Here is a 26,939-nt window from a genome sequence, read left to right as displayed (position 1 = left end):
TTTTACTATGTACTTCTTAAACTGATATTCTTGGGATAATTAGTATTTACCTAAGTTTTATTGGATACTTATTTAATGAGTTTTACATTAATTTAATTTAATATTCCTTATGTTCCTTTTTATACGTCTTTTAATATTGTTACGTAAAATCCAAAAATAAATAAATTATTATTTTTAGTAAAGTTGTCATTTCTAGCTATTAAAATTGTTAAATAATTTAAAACTTAGAAAATTTGTTATCATATCCAATCTACTATTTTTAACTAATAGAATTTTTGTTAAAAATTTCAAGTAATGGTACCTTGGGTGTATTTTTAAAAATAGTATAGTTATAGTTTGTTAAAGTATTTATTCTTAAAAAAAAATGAGTGTACGTTAGTCATCATACAAACATTTTTAAATTTACTTTTTCTAATGAGTACCTTAACAAACTTCGTTCCGAGTGTATTTTAAGAAAATTATAGTTACAATTTGTTAATATGTTTCTTCTAAAAGTTTTAAATTTATATAATATTTCTTACAACACAAAAGAGAGATAAGAAGAAAAGATTAAAAAAATGTCACTCAAATCAAATGGGCAATGTAATTGAAAGAGAAAAAGTTGTAAAAACTAAAAAGTATTAAAAAAATATAAATAATATAACTTAATTTTTGTTTTATAAATGTGGAAACTGACAAAAAAAAATGGAAGACTTATTAACACGAAAGGTTGTAGAGCAGTTTCCAAAAATGAGAAAAGTGAGTTTTGATTTTGTTTCTACAATTGAATTTTATAAGGAATTTGTTACACGAATCACCCAATATAGGTGTCGAATAGAAATATAGAATAGTCCAAGAAACATGTAGAGAACCACGTGTACGCCGGAGGTGTTTGAGTCTTCTTTTTTTTTTTTTAGTCAATTAAAACGTGAATTGGATTAAAGTTTCATAAACAACAAATACAGCACATTCTCGCGTGCCAGCTAAGGATCCCAATGGCTTGGAGGGATGTGCCCTCCATGTGTATGGTTGGTATGCTTCTTTTTCTTTTTTTCATTATTTTTTTCTTAATTCTTTAGGTCACCAAGAAAAAAAATTGATTAATTTAGAATTTGATAGAAATATAAATAAAATTTAATTAAAAATTATTTTTATCAATAATTAAATTTAAATAATATTCAAAGAATTTAACGTTAAGATAAGTTATAATCAACCACTTATTTAATAATGATTTATTCTTTTCTCTTCTGATTTGTAATAACCGATAATGGTCTCATTTTAATTACTACATTGAAAACAAAACAAAGGTTGTCCTTTTCCTAGTACTTTCCAACTTCCATATGCACCGTCCGCTATGCCAAACCAAACGACACTATCTCTTCAAGTTGATAGATATTTTGCTTGCTTCTGGTTGAATCGTATCATATCAAATGTGATCCAAATGCCCTATCCACCACACATTCACTACCCAAATAAACTTTTTTTTAGGGAGAAAAATAAACCATTTTCTTTTTGTTTCCTAATTAAATTAAAACTCATGTTCACACCTCACATTATATAAAGGGTCCAGCTTATAAACTGCAATGTTTTGATTTGATGTCTACTGCTAGAAAATTCTCTCCCTTCCAATGATCATCTGAAATTACATAGGATTATATTTATAGGGTCATCAAGAACTCTTCAGCATTAAAAAAGGGTATTGTTCTTTTCTTGTTCTCCTTCTTCCTTTCCCAACCAAAACATTTCTTTTGTGTTATTTACTGATTCCTCTCAGCATTCAGCAATCAGCATCATTATTACTTTTCCTTGTAGCCATATCAATTTGTTTTCTGTTTCAAAAACCAATATGCCTTATGCCTTTCTCTTTTTCTAGCTTTATTTTCCTGTAGAAGTAAGTAATTTACAGTTTGTTCTATTTTCTCAGTGATTTATAATCAGAAAACAAGGGACAGCCACACAGAAGTTATCTTGAATCAGAAAACATGATGCTAAGAAGCTCTTCAACACCAGTTCTTGGATCCCTCCTCTCATCCTTCCCAGATAGTCCTAACAACAATATTCACTCAGAAACCTGTCATGCACTTAAACACTTTCCACCAACCAGTGTCCCACAACCTTATCACAAACTTACTTGCCACCAAACCCGGTCCTTTGCATGTGGTTCTTCTCCAATCTCTCCCTCAATTGGTGAGCTTGAAAGGCAAAACAAAGGCTTTAGAAGAGTCCAATCTGATGGGAACTTGCAAGACTTGGCCTACTTTTCTTGCAACAATGAAGAAAGGTTGGAGTATTTAGACCCTTCCAAGAGGTTTTCAGCTAGACACAGGAGCTTGGTGCTGGAGACAATTCCTTCTTACTCTACTGCTAAGCACAATGGCTTGAGTGAAGAAGAGGAAGATGAAGAAATGGAAAGTGAGAGTGAAGATGGGTTCAGTGTGGTGAATGGTGGAAAGGATGTGATATTCAGTGAAGAGGTGAGAGTGAAGAATGGAGTTTGTAGGGTGAGTTTTGGTGACCAGGAAGAGGTTGGTAGTGGTAAAGAAATGTATCTTGCAAAGGGACTTGGTGTGGAGTGTTGTGGCGATGGCATAGGTGGTTGTAGAGGCGGCGGTGGTGGTGATCATAATCCCTTGGGTTCTGGAGGAAATGATGGAGATAGGCATGCAGTGGAAGAATATTACAAGAAAATGGTTAAGGAAAATCCTGGGGATCCATTGTTTCTGAGGAATTATGCTAATTTTTTGTATCAGGTTAGTTCTATTTCCTTCTGTTTGAAAACAACTCTCTAATTGTTTAAAGGAAGAAAACTTGGATACAATTTTTAAGTGTTATTTGTGTCATTCTCTAAATCATAATTAGATTTCTACCTTGTTAATCTGCATAATTCTTTAATACAAATCTTTGTTAGGCAGATTATCAAAGTGAAACTCCAATTTTGATTGAAGAACAACACAAACAGCACCTTGTTTAAAAATTCATCATGACAGCCTATTTGTTGGGTCATACTAAGCTACTATTTACAACTTTTTTCAGAGAAATTGGTTAATTTATAGTAAGTAAAATAAAAAAAAAGTAGAGGTGCATCCAGAGTTGATTTCAATTAAATTATTTTGTTATTTTAACTAACTTTAAATCAACCGTTGATGTTTAGTATAGAACAAATTTATCTTCAGAATAACTTGAAACAGATCATCATAATCGTTTACAAACACAAATACTTGGTTTTATTAGTGTATTTTTTGGTGATGGTTTTTGTTGTTTGGACAGTACAAACAAGACTGTGAAGGAGCAGAGGAGTATTATTCCCGCGCCATACTTGCAGACCCGGATGACGGAGAAGTTCTATCACAGTATGGGAAGTTAGTTTGGGAGCTACATCATGACCAAGAACGTGCCTCCAGCTATTTTGAAAGAGCAGTCCAAGCCTCTCCTGAAGACAGGTGTGCTGCATGTCCTGTGTTTGATGACATTCAGTTTATGTTATGTTCTATCAAGGGATTTAGCTCAGTTTGTTGAACAGGGTGCACGAGTTATTGTAAAATGTCTTCAATTCCTATGAATCAAAAAAAGATTGTGTTACTTTTTAACCAAGTTGTCATGTCATGTTAGCTTACCTACATTAATAAATATTGGGAATGAATGAATGCATTGTAACAATAGTTCATGGTTTTATGTAACAGCCATGTACAAGCAGCATATGCTAGTTTCCTTTGGGACACGGAGGAAGACGAGGATGGTAGCAACGAACCACAATGTTTGCCGCCACATTCTCTTCAAGGAGCTATAGCTACTGCAGGTGCTTGAATTGGTGGTGAAGTTTGTACGTGCAAGAGAGTGTCTCATGATGTAAACAAGTTCTTATATTGAAGCCAATGTTGTAGCTGTTGAGAAAGCAGTAAATAACTGAATGCATAAACTCATGTGTAGTAGCACTAAGACAAGCGACCACCCTTTTAATTAATCAACGTGGCTTATTTGGGACTACTAGTACTTGTATGTTGGTTTGTTGCATCAAAGGCACTGCAATTTAAGCAACTTTACACGGTGCTATTAAGATGGAATCAGAACATGTTCCAAAAGCCAGCTTGAACGCTCGAGAAAAGGTTCTAGAAGACCTAAATATGAACGGAAATTTGACAGGCTAACTATTCTGTTCTTGTTTTTCGCAAGGGAATCAGGGATCACAGTTATGGTTGTGGAAGTTGTAGGTGCAGTATTATGACCATGGAGAATATTTCATGTTATTAAGGGTCTTGACGATAGAAGGAACAGGAAGGATTGAATGTTATTGTTGAATAGGTAATACGATATTTTGCTGATTGCTTGCATGTGTTGTGAAGAAACACCCCAATCTAAACTCTAAACTGTCAAATTGGATTTTTTTTTTTTTTTACATATTATTGGTATGGAAACTTAGTTGACAATTTTTAGCAAATTTTTTTTTCTCTTAATCAATTTTTTTATCTAAGACTTAAAGTCAAGACCTTAGGAAAATTAAGTCAGTCAATGTCACATTGGTTTGTAAAAAATGAGAAAAAATTGAGTTATATTAAATGAAATCGCACTATAACAAAGACATGCACCCTATAAACTTTAGGTTTAAATATAATTTGGATCTTTAATTTTTTAAAATTCATGATTTTTTAAAATTCATGATTTTAATCCTTTTGAGCATTAAGTATATCACATATTAAATAAATAATCTTTTGTGGCATTAAATTAGAATATCATTAGACAAATTTGATGAAAGGACCAAAATTATAAATTTTATAAAATTAAAGAACTAAATGTCAATGAAAGAATCAAAATCCATAAATTTAAAAAAACGAGAATAAAATATCTTTATTTTAAAATAGAAAACCATATCTCTATTATAAAATAAAAAAACCAAAGTTATAGATTTTAAAAAATAAAAGAAACAAAATTACATTTAAGCCTAAACTTCATTTGATTTTCAATAATTACCTATTGAAATAATATGGAGATTTTATTTATAAAACATTGCGAGACTTTATGTAGTAAGAAAAAAATGGAGAATAATATTTACTTTTATATAGAGTATAATATTTATATTAACTTGTAAGTTTGAATAATAGACAAATCTAGGAAAGCATTCTAATCAATAATTAAATGACGAGATTGGTTATTTTCCGGTCAACAATACCAAAAATTAGAAGGAAAGAAATTACAAGATTCTCATGGTACTCTCAAAACAAGTCAAAGGTAACGAGGTGATGCACACAGAAATGCACCGCAACATCTGATAATTAAGCACCACCTCTATTGATGTCTAAACCACTTTGTTACTTTCAACACCCCTCTCATTAAAAGGCCCCCACAATCCAATACAAATACAAATAACCAAAACTTCCCACCTGAATGGCATAATAACTAACATTCAAGGGGAACCAACTGATCTATGCTTGCAAAACAAACTAGTTTAAGTCTCAATGGCTTTTACTTGAAAAAGACGCACCCAAAACGTTAAGATTACTTTATCTGAAACCACAGAAGCAAATGTTCTGTAGTAAATACCCACACCAAGCACAGATTTCGCTAATTGTATAAGCCCTTGAATGGTATCCCTGTGCATGCTTTTGCCACATTTTCCTCATCGTGAACCACGCTGAAGATAACCATCACCTCTTAGTCTGGTGTAGTCTGAACCATCCTGATAACCTCCCCTTCCCATGCTCCTACCACCAAAACGCCCTCTCGGAGCATCTGCTTGATAGCTGCCTCTGCCTCTTCCCCTTCCTGATCACCCAAAAAAAAGGAAATGGATGTCAATATTGCAAGATAATTTTTGTTGCCAGCACTAAGAACCTCATTTATGTCAAAAACAAAAATCTAGGCAACAAATACAATAAAAGTATAGAGCCAGTATTGATACAGCTGCCACAAATTTCAGAAAAACAACTCCCAGTATCACAAGACGTTCCTTTTGGATACAATAGCAGCAAAAAACTTGAAAAAATTCCTTCTTTCATTAATCATCTCATTACCTAAAGTTTAGGTCCTAATCACAGTACTTTCAGTTTCACAAAATGGAACCTATCTACTCACATGTAAGTTTTATCAATAACAAAAAAAGTTAACAATGAAATTTCCGCTCCCCACCAGATATCATCATCAAGGCCCCAAACTACAATCACCATCACACCCCGTCACACTAAGATCCTATGATGCATAGAACAGCAACAATACAGTGGTTAAGATCCTCTTAAGTACAGCACCAGCCACAACAAAGTGTTTCAAACTATATCCCCACAGGTGTGAAAAGCTATAACAATTACCAGTGTCAATAGCATGTACAACCCAATAAGTCTTCTCCAAGCACGTGCCATATTGCCATGTCATTTAGAACTTAATACTTTAGGGTTTAACCTAATACCTAATAGATATACATGGGCATTGCAGTACAAAATACCAAGTGCTGCCACAACAGCGATGCCCTAGCATGTACAGCGATAAGGCAATCACTCTGATCACTAATTTATTGCACAATTGTGTGTTAGGTGCACTCCAACACTAGCAATTGCAGCAAGCAACAAACACTTTACAAAGATTTCTTATTAACCATTAAGTAAAACCCACATAACTTGAGAAGCTAAAAGTTTTGAGAGTAAGAGACAAAAAGTGAAGTAGAACATTACTTCCTCCCCGAGCTGCACCGACACTGTTTGGCCTCCGCTCCTCTATGTATACTTGTCTTCCAGCCAATTGGAGTGGAGAAGACTACAATAAAGAAAAAATGAAGACAGATGTGAACCAAAGAACATGTTAAAAAAATAATATGGGCAATCTGCATAACAAGACAATTGAATGAAGCAGCATTAGATATTTATTTTTTGGTTAAACTAAACCACACTCCCCTCTGCTCTAAATTTAAAAATTAGACCTTCCTGAGAGATGAGTAAGTGTTGCACTTCAGTTCATTTCAATATCAACAAGCTTATTAAGGACATTTTTTCTCTCTCTGATTTTCAGCATCATCAACAACTAGTTTCAAACTCCTACTCTGGAACACTAGAAGATGAAATCAAATCCAAGCAATATCAGGTGTGGTGTTTAAAACTTCATTTCATCTTCTAAAGTTCTAAATTGCAAGTAACAATGAAAGTTAAAGAGAAAAGAAAAATGTCCCAGAAAGGCTTGTTTATCGTTGTTGACCGCCACTAAGAGGTTCATTTACACTAAAATGAATTTGAGTGTAGCATATTACATCTTTCAAGGGAGAGGAGTGTAATTCTAAAATTAGAGAGTGGTGTAATTTAAACATCTTATGGAAAGAGAGTGCAAATCACCTATATTTTGTTTAGGCAAAAAACTTAAAATTCATTAAGATGATAATAATTGGCTTCACTTGCACTACAAATTCAACTGATGAAACTACAACCATGGTTTTTCTTAAACATAATAAATAAACCATTGAATTGAATCAGGAAACCTAAAAATACAAAACAAAATTAGTCAATTTAACTCCATAGCCCTATTAAACATCTGATAATCACAACAACAAAAAAAACAAAGGAACAAAGAGAAGTTCTTGCTTTAAGCAACAGAGAAATTGATGTTATAGATTTTCTGTAACAGATAGCACAGTAAAGCAAATCAACAACAAAAAGATCCAGACATGTTTAATGTGTTTCTCTATTAATTAAGGTACTCAATAGTTAGATAATTGAATAAATATTAGGTTTAACACAAAAAAACAAAACAAAATAAATAGAATAACTACAAACCTGAAGTGCATTTTGAACACCAATAATGTCTTCAAATTCAACAAATGCATAGCAGACTCCAATTTCCTGCACACGTCAATTTCTACTTTAGTTTTTTTTTTTCTTTTTTTCCATAGATGGATATATGAGCATTCAGTGTAATCCAAAGAGAGGAGCTACCTTTCGGACCCTAATGAATATTCCATCTGGCTTAATTCTGCCAAAATTCTTAAATTCTTGGTCAATCTCCACTTCAGTAACATTAGCAGGCAAGTTTCTAACATAGACAGATGTTACTTCATCTGGAACAATTAAGATCAGAAATCAACTAGATATTTTAATTATAAAAATTCTGATACAATATAAAGTTCAAATATTAAATGATGTGAGTCATGCAACAATGTTAATGAAATGCAGTTTCCAAAACGCTAGAACAAAGCAACTATTTTACCATAAAAAGAATGCTAATATTTTCATTTCTAATACTCTGGATCAAAAGGTTTATCCCCCTCCTAACCACCTCTGAAGTCTCTGCCAAAAGAAATTTGGCCTGAGAAATCCTTCCACGAGTAGAATTGTATAAAAAAAAAAAATAGACAATTTTCACTCATCATGGGTAAAAAGTGCAGGAAGACCTCACTGAGAATGAAAGAACAAAAAACTCCCACACATCATTAGCATAAATGACACGAGTATTCAAACATATGAAGACGCCAAATATGCCAAGAAAAGGATTGTAATATCAGGAACATAAACTAAACCTTCTTCTAGTGCATAGCCTTCTTCTGCTGCCTCGGTCCCTGACTCGGGAGCATACATAGATGCAGAGCTTGACTGCTGAACAGCAGGCTGTGCTACATGGTTCAACTCTGGAGGAGGTGGAGCACTTTTGAAAGAATGTGGAGCATGCTTTGGAGCAGCTGACAACACTGGCAGCCCTTTGGAAACTCGTAACTGCAAGTTCATTGTAACATGATTAAATTAAGACAACACGAAAGTTAAAAATATAAACCTCCTTATTTAGGTTTAAATCCAACATACAGCAAAGGACAATGAATTAACACTTTTCCAATATTTGATGCCTAATACTACATTAAAGAGAGAAAGAGGAACTTTCAAAGCAATAACTTCCACCAAATAAGAAAAATGTATTTCTTGACGACCTTAATCTTTGCCTCCCTTCATGGTTAGATTTTCTTCCAGCATCTAAGAGACATACAATTTCTGCCTACGGCCAAACCCACAGAAGCAGATAAATGAACACTAGTAGCCCAGCCAAAAGTCTACATCCCTAGAAGTTCTCAATGAGTGTTGCAAGACACATTTTTTATTGCAGATGATTTCGAGAATTAGGACTATGCAAATATAAAAAACTACCTAAAAGATTGTTTTGATTAGAAAGTGAATATTGGTTACTCCGGGGGTGTGGTACCTTTTTTATGGATAGTGCATAGTTACACACAAAAATCAAGTAGTCAGCAAAAAAAAAAAAACATGTAAAGAAAGTATTACATACAATAGATGCATATGTTTTCTTAGGAGGCTCCTCAAAGGACTCTTCCACAAGAGCAACAGGGGGTTCTTGGATAGTGTGTGCAACGGTATGAATTGGTGGAGATGCCTCCTGTACGGAAGTTTCCTCCACCACAATTTCGGTTTCAAGTTCTTCTTGTAGCTGCTGCTGGTGCTCAGGAAGACTATACTTGTCCACTGGATCATCATCTATATGAACTGAGTTGGCATATTCCCTGGCTTCTTCCTCTAAGCCGTAGTCTGAAACTGCTAAATCAGAAACTCTGGACTCAGAAAAAAATATTTTTGGCAATGAAAAATGATGCAAGACATGCACAATATTTAACTGATGCTTTATATACATGAAATTTAATTTTAAATCGGAGTGAACAGGGACTGAGAAAATCTGTCACACAAGCAATCATCTTATGGTTAATAAGAAAGGTATGCATAAACCATAAAATTTGTTCGTAAACATTGTCACCAGGAAACCTATATACTATCCAGCTATGCCCTACTACTTAAAAAATATTTTATTAAATAAGAGCCATTGGATGCACACAGATCATGAATCTCCAAACCAGATGTTAGGATAACAGACTGCAGCAAAAATACTTCCAGTTAAACTAGTCAAAAACAAATGTCATGAAAACATAATTCAGCAATTAATTTACCTGGTGGCTCAGCAAGAGAAGCAGAAAGATGTGGTTGTGTGTCAATCGTTTCGGATGCCACTGGTACCAGATTTGGGTACATTACTCCATCATCAATGAAATGAAACATATCATTCATTACAAAGTAACCCTTCTCCTGAGGAGCAAGAAAGAAAGTTTGAACAAACTTCCGCTTCCCACCGATATCCTTTATCTTCACAAAACCTGAGGCCATCACAAGCACACCTCCATCCCAAGAGTCAAGAGAATTGATTGTCTTGATCTCAATTGTAGTAAAATTCAGTAACGAGACAATTGAATGAATTTGCTGCATGAGGGAAATCTAACACGTCAGCTATCAACCAGCATTTTTACCAAAAACAAAGAATGCAAAAAAAAGAGAACACCAAGAAATACCAAATATAAGGGTCTGTTTACTTTGAGTCACTTTCAGTTACAAAAAATGCTACCTTGCTTTCACTTTGTTTCCTGTTTTCAAAACTTTGTACAAGAAACAATGGAAACTGGTCTTGTAGCTAGATCATGCCTAAGGAAACAGGAGACCTAGCCCAAAAGCATTTAGTGTCAATCGTTCATCGGACATAAGACGACCAATGCTGCGATCTTAGTCTCTTCATTCTTACACACTCAAGACTGTGGGGCTGGGTGCCCCTTCAGCAGGCTCGGTCAGGTGTTCACCTTGAGGGAGCCACTAGCTCAGTTCTAACCGACAGAAACGAACCGCTAAACATGCATTGGTCAAGCCATGATACCCCAAGCCACAATCTGGCCACAACCCCCCATGATACACATCCAGAATCTCGGGGTAATGGCAACATTAGAGACGATGAAGCATCCCAAGAATAACAGGGTCGTTCAGATGTGCTAAAGCCTATATCAGCTGGACACTGACCTAGACGCGGGACGGATTACACTTCACACTAAATGCTTTTGGGCTAGATCTCCTGTTTGCTTAGTCACGATCTAGCTACAAGATCAGAAACAAATTTTTATCGGTTTATGTTTTTATTCTGTTTCCATTATTTCCTATACAAATCTTTTAAAACAGAAAATGGAAAACTTTTTCTTGAACGAAACGCCCCCCTAATAAACTGCCAAAACAGAACTCGATTCAAGTAACAAACAAAAAAAAACTTTCTAATCAGAAAGCTGAAATGCCAATTAAGCACCAGTTGTCAGCATCAAAACTAATAGTATCAGTACAAACCTATTAAATCAGTAGGTATTAGCAACAGTCAATACATCTAAAAGTAAACCAACCTAAAACCAGCATCAATTCATCAGTGCCTCGCTACAACCGCCATGGAATAGAATTTTACCATCATAGTTACAACTTGCCACATGTTGAAATAAATCTTTTTTTAGAAGCTTGTACATGTTGAAATAACTCCCATAACACGAGTAAAATAAACAGAACACCGAGCTCGCAAATGTCAACACATCATAAATAAGAGAGTTGAGCGATGCGTAAAGCATACCAACACATCGTGCGCGGTTTCAACGGAGTCTCCGTCAACGCGAATCATGCTGCTGGAATCGGAGTAGAACTGGTGAACGAGATTCGGTTGCTGGCGAAGAATCTGGTAGTACTGTCCCACGAAGTAGGAACCAACCTGGAACCAGAGAGAATAAACAACGTTCATTCACTTCACGCATATCTAAAAATGAAGAAAACAAAAAACAAAACGAGAAAGAACGAAAAAAAAAAAAAACCTGTGCGGCACTAACGGAACCGGGATACGAAGACGCCATCTCTAACAAACAGCGTTGAAGCTCAGAGCATTCAGCGCTTCTCCTAGCAGATCCAGGAGAAGGAAGGGAGAGCGCGCGAAAACCCTAAATCGAAAAAGCAGAAAAAGGTTGTGGCGTTGGAGTCGGCGATGGGCCGGGAAGCCCGAAGAAGAGGCCCAGCAAGAGGAGAGAGAAACGAGACTTGGTTTTAGAGAGAGAGAGAGAGATGGCTGGGAATGGAGGAGGGTTTGGGGGTTTATAGATCGGAGATTGAGAATGGTGCGCAGCGCAGAGAGGAATGTTAAAAAATGAGGGAAGTGGTGAAGGAGTGAGAGATTCTTTTTTATAATCTATCGGCGAGTGTGGCACGAAACCGTAGCCCTCGGATTGGGTATCTAAGATAAAGTGTGTGGAGTGTCAACGGGTCAGATTGTTTTCAAGTGAATATTAATGGACGGGTTGGATTTCAAGTGTTAAAAGGCTGGATTAATTGAAGTCTTTCTTTGAAGAATGGTAGTTGTTGGATTTGAATATGTTCTACTAACCAAGAGTAAGAGAAGAAAGACACCCTCACAAGAGGTTTTTAGATCGATTTTCTGCACATCTTTTCACTCAGTTTAGTGGGATCAAAATAGATTAGAAATTGAGAAGAGTGTGGATATAGAGAAGATGATAAAAAATCTAAAGCATGTCTGGAAAATTGCTTACACACCTCCAAACATTTGTTGGCTTAAAAAAAAAAATACAAAGGGACACTACTTTGGAGAACGTCTGTTCATTCCCAACGAACAAATTTCCAAACAGGCACGTACGTAGTTGTTTGGTATAGGTTAAATAAAAAAGAAACAAGTTAAAAAATGATAGATTTCACTTAAAAAAAATTCTTCGCGGGAGTAAGGAGAAATATAGTAGAAATTGGCGCACACGCCTTGTCATAATCGTTTGTGTTGCTTTTTTCACATTTGATAATTGCCGTTGGATCTTGATAAATGGTTGTGCTACTTTTTATAATGAGTTTTTTATTTTCGTGTTGAATTGTTGTAGAAAACTTTAATAGACATGAAATAAGTATCACTACAAAAAGAGTGTAAGGCATGTTGAGCAATAATATTGAGACCCTCCAACACTTTGAAAGTTGCATCACTGTTTAATTTAATTAAACCTGAATCGGGAGGAACCCACTTAGCTTTATATATCAAACCAGTGGTGTGTTTTTTTACCCAAACTGCTGATCTCTTAATGTCTTGTACAAGAGCTGAAGCTCTTTGCAATACTTCAAAACCTGTAGCTAACTGCTACCTGAACTAACTCATTCTACCTCCAGCATATTCGGTTTAAGAGTGGCTCCAAAAATTTGGCACCAACACATACTATGACATTCCTTCTTCCCTGAAGTTATATTTCTATGAATCCAAGAAGGCACATTCAGACCCCCACAAAAGAAGGTAGACTTGTGCTTCCCCAAGCAAAGCGCCAAACTTCAGCAGACTTTGTACAATCACGGTTTGCATGAACTAATGACTCTGGCCCTGTATTACAATCTGCACAGGTTGCATCCACCACACCCATATAATGAGTTCTATTGCTTCATCTGATAATACTGCCTTTCTGTGTTATATAATAGTGGATGGTTTGTGAAGGTAATAAAATAATGATAAAGAAATTATAATTTACAAATGTAGTTATAAAAATAAAATAGACACAAAATATATATAATAATAGATAATAGATAACTAAGATTTGAAATATTTTTAACTATAGTTTAGTGTCTTTGTGACGGTGTTTGTTTGATGAAATGCTCTTACATTTTTAAGGATATTATTCTCAGGAATATAATATGAGAATATCATTTTCGGGTATTTTAAAATAATATGTTTAGTTATATTTTAATATTTTTGGGAATAATTTTTAAAATTTAAAATAACTTAAATAAAAAAGAAGTTACATGTGTATTAGACTTTACATTCCCAAGGAAATATCACTTTCTCACCCCTTCTCATGGGAATATAGAGGCAAGAAAACATGATAAAAAGAAAATTATAACATTTCCAAAAATCAATAATACATGGAAATTTTTTAAAAAACTTTTAACAAACATAAAAATATTTATTATCATCTTTATATTATTGAGAATTCATCAAGATTCCATGAAATAAACGAGACGTGTATTTAAGGTTATATTTTTCTTCGTGTATTTGCTCTTTGTATTCTTCTTTATGTTCATTTTTATTTAAATATTATTTTTTTATGAAATGACGAAGTTCACTCTCCTAACATGCATAGGTCAACAACTATAACTAAATATTATAAACAAAATTCGTACGTACATATATAACTATATAACTATATATATATATATATATATATATATATATATATATATATATATATATATATATATATATATATATATATATATCTTCAAAATTTGAATACGGTCGTAGTATATAAATTCAATTTTTCCATAGTTGATTCTAATGTTTGTATTGAAGGATGAAATAATAAAATAGTTATTTTTACTATTTTAAATTCTTACTATAATTTTGGGACATAGTCAACTATGGTAACTATCCATACTATACAATGGTTCGTTTTTTTAAGTGATTTTTTAAATAAAATAAACCGTTTTAACTTTTTTAATATGTTTGTCTAAATTATTTTTATAATTTTTTTTTCTTTTTTCAACAAATAATTTCTATCTACTTCTCAAAAAAACTTTTTAATTTTTTTTTATAAAATTAATAAAACTAGCATGTACCTTGTCCAATCTTTTTTTTTTTTTGGTACTCTTTCTTCCCAGTTCGTTCTTCACTTAGATACATGGATTGTTCTAATTTTGTTTCATTCGATGGGTAAGTGTACATCATTGATAAACTATCGTACGTGTTCTCTTTAAGGAAATTTTGACTCCAAACACCTACTTCCAAAAATCTGTCGGTTTCTTTCAACTTTTAACGTTGGTTTTATTTCACCTTTTTATGTTGAAAATTTATTTATTTTAATAATAAAACTATGTCCCCTTTAAAGTTAAGTGTCAGGTGAGCAGCTTATAAATAGCAAGTACGGTGACTGTTATTTGGACAAATTTAGAAAACAGAATTATGTGGATAAAACGTCCTTCTTTTTGTGCATGTTAAACTACATACATCAAGATCTAAAAGTAAGTGATCCATTAATTCCATTTTGCTCAACTGACATAAAGGATAATCCAGCCGACAGATCCAGTCAATTTTTTTTCACATTGAATCCCTAAAAAGATTGCAATTTTTATTTAATTCCTAATTTTACTCTTCTAATTTCATTTTTCTTATCAAATAACCCATCCTGCTTGTATATACCAATTTCTCATTTCATCCTGTAAATAAATCAGGTGAAAATGAAATCTAAAAAAGACTAAATTGCAATTAGGTGAAAATGAAATGTTAAAAAAAAGACTAAATTACAATTTGATTCCCCTATTCCCCCCAATTTTAGTCCCATTTTTTTTAAAAAAAATAAATTTAATTTAATTTTCAATTTTGCATATATTTCTTCTATTTTATTTTAATGAATTAGATTAATTTTTATGATATATTAAATATATTATGTTTATAATTCAATTGAAACAAAAAGAAACATACAAAATTGAGTATTAAATCAAAATTATAAATTTTTTAAAATAAAATAACCAAAATCACGAGAGAAAATTGAACTAAAGTCATAAATTAAGAATTATGAAAAAATTAAAATTACAATTTAACCTTAAAAGAACCATGATATTTAGAGACTACAGAACAAAAAATAAATAATCATAATATTTAGAGAATCCTAATGGAAAACCAAAACTAAAGAAATATCTGATAAAAAATGTTTCATGCAAAGACTCGCTTAAAAAACTGGAGACCGAGTGAAAAACGACCCCTTTGAATACTCACCAAAAATAAAACACGAACTCTTTGAATATGCGATTATGCTAAGGTAATTTTGAGAAACCCATATTTACTTAGTTCCACATTAAAAAACAGGCATGCATTAACCGGTGAAAAGAAAATTACAGAAAAAATGTACATCAAAATAGCTAAAATACAATTGCGAATTAGTCAAAATGATTTTCTATCTTCAGTAGTATAACTTGAAAGTTTACACTACACCTATGCTCCAGATTCCCTAATATCATCAAATTACCTATAATATCAAGGAAAAAAATTACAGGAAGCGAAAACAGTGGCCATCTCATTTTGTCAGGTCAGCTCAATAATAACTCCCGTAATAGGCTTGAGGAACCGCAGAAGGTTGCTGTGCAGGGGCTGCTGCTGCAACAGGTTGTGCATAGTTTTGTTGAGGAACCGCCGGCTGAAATTCGGACAAAAGAATCAACATTAGACAAATTTTGCAATTGTTTATGTTTTGTTTATCAAGATCAGAATATATATATATAAACAAGAAATACTGCTGTGTACCTGTGCAGGATATGCAGGAGGATAGGCTCCGTATGCAGTACTTTGTGGAACTGATGTAGGCAATTGCGAATTTACATAGTTGCTCCCATATCCAGCATAAGCCCCGTAGGAAGCCTGTATCAAATCAGAATGAATCAGTTCAATACATATATGACCTGATCAACCATTTAAAACAATTGCGGATAAAATGATAACACAAATTGATGACCACAAAATAATAAAGAAGTTTCACGGAAAGAACCACTAAACAATGAATTTAAAGTAACACCTAACTCATGATTTAATAGGTGCACAAACGCACAATGACACAAGCAGCAGAACACGAGTAAAACAATTGTTAACTCCAGAATACATATATACATCATTTCAGTATATGAAAAGTATTAAGCATAGCATAAGTGCATTCCGGACATGGTTTTCATGTAGATAAAGATGCATGAAGCAATTTTATACAGGTACAAGGCATATTAAGTTAACTTGAAACATTATTTAAGAGGCAGAAATTCTACTTCAACAATGTGAATATGCTGTGCAGCTTAATGGACAGGGTCGTGTTGCATCTTACATGCCCACATCCATTTCTAATAACACAAGCAATTAATATTGCATAATTTCATATTAACAAGTATAACAAACAGAAGTGGTAAACATTAAACCATTTGACAGACTACATGTCTCAAAAAAAATCTCCAACATCAGTGGGTCACACATATAAACCCAATTAACACAAAGGAAAGGATACTACTCTACCTGCTGGGTGTAGCCAGCAGTCCATTGTTGCCCTTGAGCTTGAGTAACTGGAGGCCAAGTTTGAGGTTGAACTCCATAATTAGTCCACTGGTTCTGCGCATTTGGATATGCACCCATCGCAGATTGCGCAGGTGACTGAGCAGAATACGATCTTGGCACTTTTGTTTTGTCCGAAACTAAGAAATCCTCAGCATGACGTTTTTTCAACTCTGACATGCTTCTGTGAGGCAAAAACAATTTGGCATGCCTATCTTCAGCTCTCTTGATAGATTGAACATCACCAAAGAGATTTAAAAACTGGAGGGAAAAAACAGAAAGTTCAAAAAAATTAATAATACTCTATCATTCAAAATGTAAAATACCAAAAAGAGAAGGCAGGCCTTTAAAGAATCAGAAACACAAACTCAAGTAAATTAAATATAACAAATTCTTTGAAAATAATAACAGAAGACCATCAAATAGAAAATGTATTCATTTTAGATGTAATTATAAAGAAGCCATACAAAAGAACAAATATACATCAAACCGCCAATGGTATTTGACGGTGTACTATTATAAATTATAAATCAATTACCCTTTCAAAATCTGTTTACAGAGATAAAAGTTAAATTCAGGGAGGTGAAACATAAATATTATCACTGCTAAATTTCATCTGGTCACTCCAACATTTTCCCTGCGAACAAGTTACACCTTCCATTTTGATCATGATTTTTCAATTTTCAAATCAAATCTTTATTTTCCCTAGACTTATCTGAAATTCCATATTTGTGGCATATATCATAGCCCAATATGAAAATGATCCGTGGCCAGTGTAAAATTTTCAATAACTTTATTAAAACTAGGTTAGTACACCTAATTACAGCAACACACATCAGTTCTCCAATAAGATTAGTTCTATGAACGAGGTTAGTGTCAAAATAGCTAATCCTGGTCATTCAACCTTACATGGATGGTCAATATTAAGTTTAAATAAAACCTATCTTGATCATTATGATCTAGATTAGCTCCACACATACAGGCACAAATGCATGCAGATACCCACACTCCTAAGTCCTAAGACACAAATGCACACACTTGCCTGCAGACAAACACAAGTTATTCAAATTTACCTACCATTATCCACTTTGGTCACTTAATCATACCTGCTACAACCTGAGGTGAATAATTATATAGGTAAATTGTTGGAAAAATATCTAGATAGTTGTTTGATAAAGTAATGTGGTTGGTGTGTTCAAATTTCAAAGTGGGAATCTTGCATCACTCATTAACAACGAAGCCTCATCTCACATGGCATAGTCAGTCACAAGAAACAATCAACCCATTCAACACTCAGATAACCCAATTACCCAGCGTGAGGAACCCACACACACGCGCTCTTATCAAAATAGTCAAAAATTAAACACGGTATTTTATTCCTTAAGGAAATTCTTTTAAAACACATGCCAGAACCCTCTTCTGACAACGACTTACCTCCAGAAAAATACTAGAAAGTTCCTCACGCTCTGTTGGACTAGCTACACCAGCACTCTCTGAGTTAGGCATTATGAATTTGACAACCCATGACTCCAAAAAGTCGACACCAACACGCTTTGGCAAAGGTTGAATAGCCTCAAAATGCAATAAAGCCTGCATGTAACAATGAATTAAAGAATCTCATTAAGAGATGAGGAACACTTAGAAATACGAAGAGAAAAATCGCCAACTACATAATAAGAGTGAATCTAGAGGGCAATGGAAAGTAAAAGTAAGGACAGACCTCAAGTAGTGGCTTTGACAACAAAACATTCTCAAGCCCCTCAACTAGAATCTGCCTTGCCTTCTCTGCATTCCCAGAAGCCTAATGACAAAACAAGACAGAATGATTTAAGGAACAAGACAAGACCATTTCCACATAATTGAGCTATATTACCAGAGGTATAAAACTATAAAAACTGTTATAGTAAAGAATAGTTGTCTTAAGTTTGAATTTGTAATTCTTTTCATAGAATAACTTGGATGCTTTAAATATTGGGTATGTATGAGAAGCATCCAAAGCACAATAATCAGTATCGTTTAACAAAATGCAGGCATGTTAAGAAAAAACAAGAAGCTAACTTTAATTAATGGAACTACCTGTAGGTCGACTTCTAATACTAAGGCAAGAATTAAAAAAAAAAAAGTGCATGTCCAACCCATTGAAAGCTTTAAATAAGAACAGATAGCATGCAATATGTTACAGAACATACCAAATATACAAATTGTGAATACTGAGCAAACAGCAATGCAAATATGTTATGGAACATACCAAATATACAAATCGAGAATATTGAGCAAACAACATCGGCAATGTTTGTGAATGTTCTTTTCCTTTCTCAATAGCAATGGCATGTTCATACAAAGAGAAGGCATCTTCCATTTTTCCCTGCAATATCAATCAATGGAAAAGCTGTAAACAAATACTAAAATTAAGTCATCACAATCTATAAAAACACTTTCACAAGCCAGCATACCAGTCGGTATTCCATATTGGCATGTTTGATAATTGCTTCAAGAAGACCAGGAGAAGTTTCAGTATGCACAAGTTGATACGCAGCTCTAGCACCATCTATATCTCCAGTCTGCTCCTTGAACCGAGCACAAAAAAGATGTATCTCTGGTTGTCTCTGCATTATGACAAACAAAATGACTAAATTGCAGAAAAACTAAGGGAAATTCTTTTCTGGCACAATAAGTGAGTTATGACTGTAATCTGTACAATTTGACAACATGCTAATTATGCTTATATTTAAAAATTATTACTGAACATTACATTGTTTAAATCAAGAAAAAGACAAAAAAAAAATGGAAGGCATGAAATCACTACCTGACACGCCAAAAAATATGGTATATATATAAAAACACTAATGGGCATGCATATGACCTAACAAGTTGAATTTTTAGGAAACCTGATTGCCAATATAAATTATTACTGCCCCCATTCTTCATAAGCCCAATTTCAAACATCAGGTAAAATGGGTCCATACATTTTAAAAACCCATGCCTCAAACAAAAGCGAGCTAGAACCCAAAAAATAGTACTAAACCACCATTACTAAGCCTTCACCTAAAGAATGGGATTTTGATAATGTTGTTTGCTGTATATGGAAGATTCATTTTTCTCACCTTGGCCAGGCCACCAAGGGAATAGAGAAGACAGGTAAACTTATATATCCACAAATTGCCCACAAAGTATCTTCAAACAAATCCTTTCTCACATATAGATGAAATAGCAAAATATAGAAGATGAAAAAAAAGTGTACAGCCTTAAAATACTACTTTTCTATTTCTAATCAAAATACACTCAAGGAACGTCATCATTTTCTCACAATGGTTAGAATTGACAACTGGTCCCAGAAGTCACAAAGGTTTCTTTGCTTGTGAGTCACAAGCAAAGAAACCCACCATAAGTATTCAACTCTTTTTGAAACAGGCTGCAACCATAATCTATTTCATTAGGACAAAATTCTAAAAAAATAAAATCCCTTATTCTGAAGCATCAATTATAACCAACTACTTTTGCTTGAATAAGACACATGTTTGACTATGAGTGTATCATCACACCATGTTCGAGTTTCAAGAACTATTGCTAGTAATAGCCAACTACTTTATTCATGTAAAAACCAACATCAACAAGTGGCCATGTACTGGAGTCCCTTAGATGCATTGCCCTCTCACCTCACTTCAAAGCTTAAAAACTTGAAGAGATGAATACAACGATAAATGCATCTGTATGACTGATATTTAGATGAAACTACCTTAACAAAGACTTGGGTTGCTCGAGCAAGAACATTATTTGCAAGATCCATGCTTCCGCTGGCTTCCATACACAAAACATAGCGTATCCAATACTCCGGATAATTGGCGCATGCAATGACACATCTCTCATACAACTTGACAATCTAAATCACAAAAGACAAGACAATGTTGTAAAATTGTCGTTGTTGATATAGACACAAGAAAAATCAATAATATAAAACATTAAAGGAAAATACAAAGCATCAAGAAATACTCCTTAGCGGGACAGAGAGGACCCTCAAATATGAAAGGAGGGACCCTCCTAGCCTGCGACAGAAGATTAGAAAGATAAGAAGACACCTGCATGCATAACATTCACACTTTAAAAGAAATAAACTTTTACAAACACATGATGAACCTAGAATGTCCACTGACAAATTAGGGTTTGAAGTACTTAGCCTCAAGAAACCAAATTGAAGGCCCATGCTTTAGTCTCAGTTCAATTTCCCGATTAAAAAGTTGCTTCATCCAACAGATTAGCCAATAAAACATATTATACAACAGATATTACTTACGGTGGTAAGTCAATCTATAACAGGACAAACTAGGAACATAATGCACTCTTAAAAGAAACCATATGTTACCTTGCTCAAGTCCCCTTCCCTTTCTATAAAGTCCAAATAGTTATGCCAATTCTCAAGCTCTCCAACATTGAGGGGCCGTACATGAAAGTAGGGCCTCCTGATAGCTGTTTCAAAACCAATGATCTTAGAATCGAACTCTTTAGCTTTCTTATACATCTCTTCTCTAATGGCGATATACTTCTCCAACTCTTCTGCTTCTGTTAAGCCAGCACTTACAGATTTAGGAGAACGCTCTGCACCATCAGGATGAACTTCTCCCTCAGTAGCTTGGCCAGTAGCCTCTGAAGCAACTCCTGCCACTGCAGCAGCTTCATCAGCAGTTCGTAACTCTGATAAAGGACGATTTCCAGCTAACTCTTTGAAGCTGCAATGCCAGTACCACCAAGGAAGTAAAATTAACCCCCCAAAAATGAGAAAGTATGTGCAAACTATACACAACAGTTTTTTTCCAAAAATAAATTGGAGGGGAAATAACTTTAAAACAAGGAATCACCTGCTGAAATACCGATCTAATTGTTGATTTGGATTCTCTAATATTCTGGTGTAGATCACAGCAAGGCAGGCCCAGTCCTGCTGCATGTACTCATATTCAATGTATTTATCCCAGAGGGGAAAAGAAAGATAATCTGTTCCAACATAAGCTAATCCTCGTTCAAAAAGCCTGAAACAAATGAACACAGTCCTGGTTAATATGTGACTTGATTTCAAGCATCTATTTACTGATGCACATCCATGTATGGTAGACAGCAGCACTAGTGTTCAAGGAGAACAAACAAATCACTCGTAACATCATGTAAGACATCCAAACGCTGCATTTACCTTCCTGCAATAAATCATACTATGTCTCAGAAATGGAGCAGTCATAGAGGCCATCTTAGCCCTTAACCAGACGAGATCTTCTCAGCAGCAATTTGCAAATTGATACACCTCAGAGTGTCAAAGATAAAGAGAGCTACCATTCCAACAAGGGAAAAAAACCCAGAAAACTATGTACTTTGAAATCAAATGAAAAAAGTAATTGGAGAAAATGATCCTAAAATTTTCAAACTACCACAAATAGTGGACTTAAAACCAAGTATTTAAACATCAGAATGGAAAACATTCTGGCATGCAATCCCATCAAAGCTTTTCCGCCATACAAGGGAGATATCACTGTTGCACGGATTCTGAAATTGGGTTAGATAGCAGGCAAGAAACAGCTGAGCCTAGTGAATGGAAAATCAAATCAAAATCTACCAATGCAAAAAAATAAATAAATAAAAGGATGACAAACAACTAAACTTCCATTACCTACGAACAGTGTTTGGATCCCCATATGTGCTTATAGCAAATATGCAATAATGCAACCACATGTCCACTGAATATGTAACCCCTTGAACAGCACGCTCATACACTTCAACAACTTTATCGATAGAGCCAAGACGTGCCTCATGGTCAGCATATTTCTTCCAATAACCATAGCACAAGGGGAATTCTGCTAGAAAAGCATCATAGACTCTTCGAATCTTCAAAATATTGTCCTTCAATGAAAAAATCAGAGTTTCACAAGTATCAGAAAACAAAACAAGGACAGTAATGATAAAATATACAACATTAAGGCATTAACTGAACATACAATTGCACAAATATTAAACATCCACAAAAAAACGTGGACAAAAGAGGGGGGGGGATGTCAATTGGTACAACAACTAAAAGAACATTCTAAAATGAATCTAATAAATTGCAAAACATGGTTGTTTGATTGTCCATTGCAAAAATCAAATACCAGAGAAATAACCCAAAAAAAATTATATTCAATGTAGACACTTTTAATTAATAGTAATACATAAGAAAGAGACAGATTTAACAATATAGCATAATGGCATGCATATTAAATCATGTTTAACAAATCTGAACGCACTGTGAATCAGTCATTTATTTACAGCCAACCTTATCATAATACTGTCTCATCCTAACTGTTATCCGGTAATGAGTAACAAAAATATCTCAGAATTCTCAAAAAGGAAATATCACAGGTATTTGGCTGAAGCCAACTTCTTGAACCCAAAAAAATCCAAAAAGTGTTTATCATGTAATAACCAGAGACACAAGATACATAACAGTAACACTCCCCACACCAAACAGTGTCTCTACCCCAACAAAAGGTCAACCCCCATTCCCTATATGCAAACTGGAAGGATTCGGATACGGCTATGACAAACCTATCATATTCAAATAAGATATTACATCAAACTGAAATTCAAAACGCCAATAAAATAGACAAGTCAAAAGCTTCCCGTAAGCTTCACAGGTGAAATATGTAAATAATGGTAAAACCCAACATGTAATTCAAGTCAACATAGCATACCTCTGTCTTCTCTGTCTCTTCAATCAAGGAAGTCCAGGCAGTGAAATCTAAAGAATTAGCTCTTACAATATTCCACAGTCGGTCTTCTTCAGCAGACAAGGCAGCTGCTAATGGTAATAAAAAATGAAAATGAATGGGGTATAGTCATAATTTGGTTCGATAATGGTGTGTTCATGAACAATAGCAAAAGCATTACGAACACAAAAAAGTTCAAAGACTCATACATATACATTAAGCATTGGATTAGTAATATAAAGAACATCCATCAACAGAACAGTTTCAACATCAATTTTAATCCTTACAATAACTGAAGGAAAGAATATTTACAGAATTGGCTCAAAATATATGGTCTCAAAATTCCAAAATCAAAGTCGTGCTCCTTATTCAATTTATCAATGATTGAGAACCATATCAAATTACAAGTTTAAGCTTGGCTATATATCAAGCCACTTGAAATTAAAGTGAACAGAAATACCAAAATAGCATTATGTATCTACTCTATTAGTCCTGAGATGGTGGTAATAAACTATTCTGTTGATAGGAACATGTAAACTAGACCACTTGTTTACTGCTTTATTAAAGTTTAAACTCCACTACCAATGCATGAAAAGTAAAGTTTCTTCCTGTAGATAATTAAAACTCGTTTCTTTTTCTCTTATATGGCCAGTGATGAAAAAACACTAATTATCAACAATGATATGCAACTTGAATAGGAAAATCATAAAAAGAAATAGCTGCTAGGTCTGGCATTAGATATTTGCTGGTTAATAAATCACTTAAATATTAGGTCTTGACTCTAGATTATGCACCTACAAGTTTTGCCTCTAACCTTAACTTCTGCTGCTGAATTTTTTGTCCAAAATAAAATTTAAAACAGGATAATTCCATTCAAAGTAAAAAGGTAAAAGATAAAAGCACACCATAACCATCTGCAAGCTGTTTCTCATCAGCCGACCCATCAGCATTCTCCAACGCATTCCCGTTTTCAAGTCCCACGGCATTTGCCACTGCACCAACAACACCGCCATTTACGGACGAGTTGTAGTCGGAAACCATAGTAGACTCGGCGGCTGTGGTTCCAACCCCAGCAGAGGCCTCGTTAGCATCAGCCGCTGCACCAGCTGGCTTGGAATCACCAGTTGCACTGAAATGAGCTTGCTGTAGGACGGAATTCGGATCTCCAGCATACGCATTCGTGTCACCAACATTAGAATAACCATATCCGTAAGTTGAGCTGGCCTGAGCAGCTTCTCCAGCGGATTGATCAACAGCAGCACCTGCCTCGGGAGTAGGATTTGACCCAGTCTCAGCATAACCAGCCGAAGCATATGCCTCAGCAGCAGATGCTTCAGTGACCACCGGTTCGCTATCTCCCATGCTTGAATAAAAGGCCTTTACCTTCATCAAAAAATCAATTAGCGACAGCATCAAACGGAAAACCTCAATCGAAAAGTATATTCTTGATTTCCTAGGCGCTAGGAGAACACAATGATTACAGTATCAAGTTATAGCAACAATAATTCGTAATGTAAGATCAACCGCACCAGAGAATCTAATGCTGGCATCATCACAATACAACATTTGGGAAGAACAAAAAAACAGATAGCTACAGCAATATATTCACAGATATTTTCCAATCAACTAAAATCCCTAGGGTTTCAAACGCTAAACCCTAATCGAGTGTGGGAACGGTGCCAGTACCTCAAGGGAGAGAAACGGCGTCGTCGCAGAGAAGAGATAGGAGCTCTCTTTATTTCTCAGAGAAATTGAAACCTCAGGTGGCTGTTTTTGGTGGTAAATCGAGAATTGGAATTGGAACTAGCGAAGTAGGGTAATAAAAACATGAGGATGAGGTGCCGTTTTTATATAGCGGAGAAGTGGGAGTTGGCGGCTCCATGGCGCATGATGCTGCTGTTAGATCAGGTGCCGTCCGTGATCGATAATGATGCGATCTGAACCGTCCGTGGCTATCATGCCGAGGCTGCTGAAATGGGCCGCGACAAGTGACTCTTGGATGAGAGTTGATATTCGCACTACCAAAACGTTGGAAATTACTCGAGTACCCTTTCCCACACCCCTCCCCTTCCCCTCTCAGCTCATAAACCATTTTCTCACCCCAAACAACTCCACCACTGCACCACTCCAGTCCAAATCTGAGTGCCAATCTAGTTTTGAGCATCATGAGATCACACGCATCCCACCCACATTCAGAATCACCATCGCCAACATCATCACCTAATCTAAGTCGGCATTGAAAGTGAGAAATTAATGATTAATATTTATCGATTAATAATAATAATAATAATAATAGTAGTAATAGTAAGTGATTTATTTTTTTCTTAAGTAGGACAAGTTTATCAAATATTTTCTTTTATTTTTAAAGGATTTTCTTTATTTGTATAACATTTACATTTTTCTTTCTTCATTGAAGAGGGTTCTCTCATTTGATAAGTAAATCATTTAGATATTTTCTTTTCAAATTATGATATTCCTTTCGAGTCTTGACTTCTATTCTTTCATACTGCTTACACTGATTATCATAATTTTGTCCTAATCTATGTTACCCCGTTGCTAAAGCATACTAGTTAATTTAGCATTTTTGTGATATCCTTAATTCTGATCTCTTGCATTGTATATAGCGAGAAAATGCCGTTGATAACTTCAGAGCTGGAAAACATGGATACTGATGTAGTTGACCGTGGCATGGATTTCAAAGGTGTGAATTGTGTGATCAATTTATGGTTTCCCTGATTTTGCTGCTGCATATGTCCACAGAATTAACCGGAGGATGAAATATGAAGATACAGAATGAGTAGTTGCTAACCAGGTTACACCTGTCTCTTTAATGAGTTGACCTCCCTCTGCACTAATCATTAGCACACCGCGCAAAAACTTTCATTCTTCGCCACTACTTTCTATATTTAGCCACGTTTTCATTGAAATAGGCTTTTCTGCTTGTTTTTTTTTCTGTCTTAATTGTGTTAATATTTAATTTTATGATTTAATTTTGAAATTGTGTGATTTTCAAGGAGATAACACAGAAACAGCAGAAAAGCAGGAAAGTCAGGTCCGTTTCCATTATCATTTGCTAATTTTATTTGTGGGTGGCTGGTAGATATTTTTTCCTAACCTTCTTTCATTTTAAATTCCTGTGCTTATTTTAGGAAGTCTGACATAAACATAAATAAAGAATGGCATCGCTAGTTTCTAGTGGACATCTCGTCTTTAATAATGCTGATTTGGATTTTTTTTTCACCTTTCTACCTTTTTCCCACTTTTATGTCTAATGTTTTTATCACTTTTTTTATTAAGTGCATAAAAAAGCACAATGGTCTAATGGTCCAATATGTAGTCTGGTTCCACCTTTTAAGAGCACTTCTGATTTCT

The 26,939-nt window shown here is 34.5% G+C and overlaps 3 protein-coding genes across 9 annotated transcripts; 1 reads left to right on the top strand and 2 right to left on the bottom strand.

The window, feature by feature from the left end:
* The first annotated feature begins 1,397 nt into the window (after nucleotides 1–1,397).
* LOC100812713 (uncharacterized) lies at nucleotides 1,398–3,963 on the top strand. 2 transcript variants are annotated; one of them, XM_041012600.1, is made up of 4 exons: nucleotides 1,398–1,675; nucleotides 1,904–2,729; nucleotides 3,247–3,419; nucleotides 3,660–3,963. In XM_041012600.1, the coding sequence occupies exons 2-4, from the start codon at nucleotides 1,962–1,964 to the stop codon at nucleotides 3,781–3,783; spliced, it is 1,065 nt and encodes a 354-aa protein (XP_040868534.1). In that variant the 5' UTR covers nucleotides 1,398–1,675; nucleotides 1,904–1,961; the 3' UTR covers nucleotides 3,784–3,963. The 2 variants fall into 2 exon arrangements, with proteins under 2 accessions (XP_040868534.1, XP_040868535.1); XM_041012601.1 differs by having other exon boundaries at nucleotides 1,570–2,729.
* A 1,162-nt stretch (nucleotides 3,964–5,125) lies between these two features.
* Nucleotides 5,126–11,982, bottom strand: LOC100812165 (nuclear transport factor 2). Of its 3 annotated transcripts, none has more exons than XM_003554253.4 (9): nucleotides 11,603–11,982; nucleotides 11,368–11,502; nucleotides 9,890–10,196; nucleotides 9,220–9,485; nucleotides 8,465–8,657; nucleotides 7,884–8,005; nucleotides 7,725–7,790; nucleotides 6,636–6,717; nucleotides 5,126–5,736 (listed from the first exon to the last, which is right to left on the bottom strand). In XM_003554253.4, exons 1-9 carry the CDS (start codon nucleotides 11,639–11,641, stop codon nucleotides 5,591–5,593), a joined length of 1,356 nt encoding a protein of 451 aa, XP_003554301.1. In that variant the 5' UTR covers nucleotides 11,642–11,982; the 3' UTR covers nucleotides 5,126–5,590. The 3 variants fall into 3 exon arrangements, with proteins under 3 accessions (XP_003554301.1, XP_006604512.1, XP_006604513.1); XM_006604449.3 differs by having other exon boundaries at nucleotides 9,220–9,482; XM_006604450.4 differs by lacking the exons at nucleotides 11,368–11,502; nucleotides 11,603–11,982 and adding an exon at nucleotides 10,286–11,285.
* Nucleotides 11,983–15,695: 3,713 nt separating this feature from the next.
* Nucleotides 15,696–25,415, bottom strand: LOC100810738 (pre-mRNA-processing factor 39). 4 transcript variants are annotated; one of them, XM_006604448.3, is made up of 14 exons: nucleotides 25,254–25,415; nucleotides 24,473–24,950; nucleotides 23,553–23,659; nucleotides 22,496–22,725; nucleotides 21,699–21,866; nucleotides 21,206–21,569; nucleotides 20,582–20,725; nucleotides 19,299–19,451; nucleotides 19,094–19,210; nucleotides 18,566–18,646; nucleotides 18,280–18,435; nucleotides 16,810–17,106; nucleotides 16,060–16,173; nucleotides 15,696–15,952 (listed from the first exon to the last, which is right to left on the bottom strand). In XM_006604448.3, exons 2-14 carry the CDS (start codon nucleotides 24,927–24,929, stop codon nucleotides 15,851–15,853), a joined length of 2,490 nt encoding a protein of 829 aa, XP_006604511.1. In that variant the 5' UTR covers nucleotides 24,930–24,950; nucleotides 25,254–25,415; the 3' UTR covers nucleotides 15,696–15,850. The 4 variants fall into 4 exon arrangements, with proteins under 4 accessions (XP_006604511.1, XP_003553509.1, XP_014627291.1 ...); XM_003553461.5 differs by having other exon boundaries at nucleotides 23,553–23,656; XM_014771805.3 differs by having other exon boundaries at nucleotides 24,473–24,944; nucleotides 25,254–25,392.
* Nucleotides 25,416–26,939: the final 1,524 nt, after the last annotated feature.

Source organism: Glycine max, chromosome 19 (assembly GCF_000004515.6).
Source record: "Glycine max cultivar Williams 82 chromosome 19, Glycine_max_v4.0, whole genome shotgun sequence".
Taxonomy (NCBI): domain Eukaryota; kingdom Viridiplantae; phylum Streptophyta; class Magnoliopsida; order Fabales; family Fabaceae; genus Glycine; species Glycine max.
Note: the sequence above shows the minus strand (reverse complement) of the source record. Positions and strands in the feature narration are given on the sequence as shown.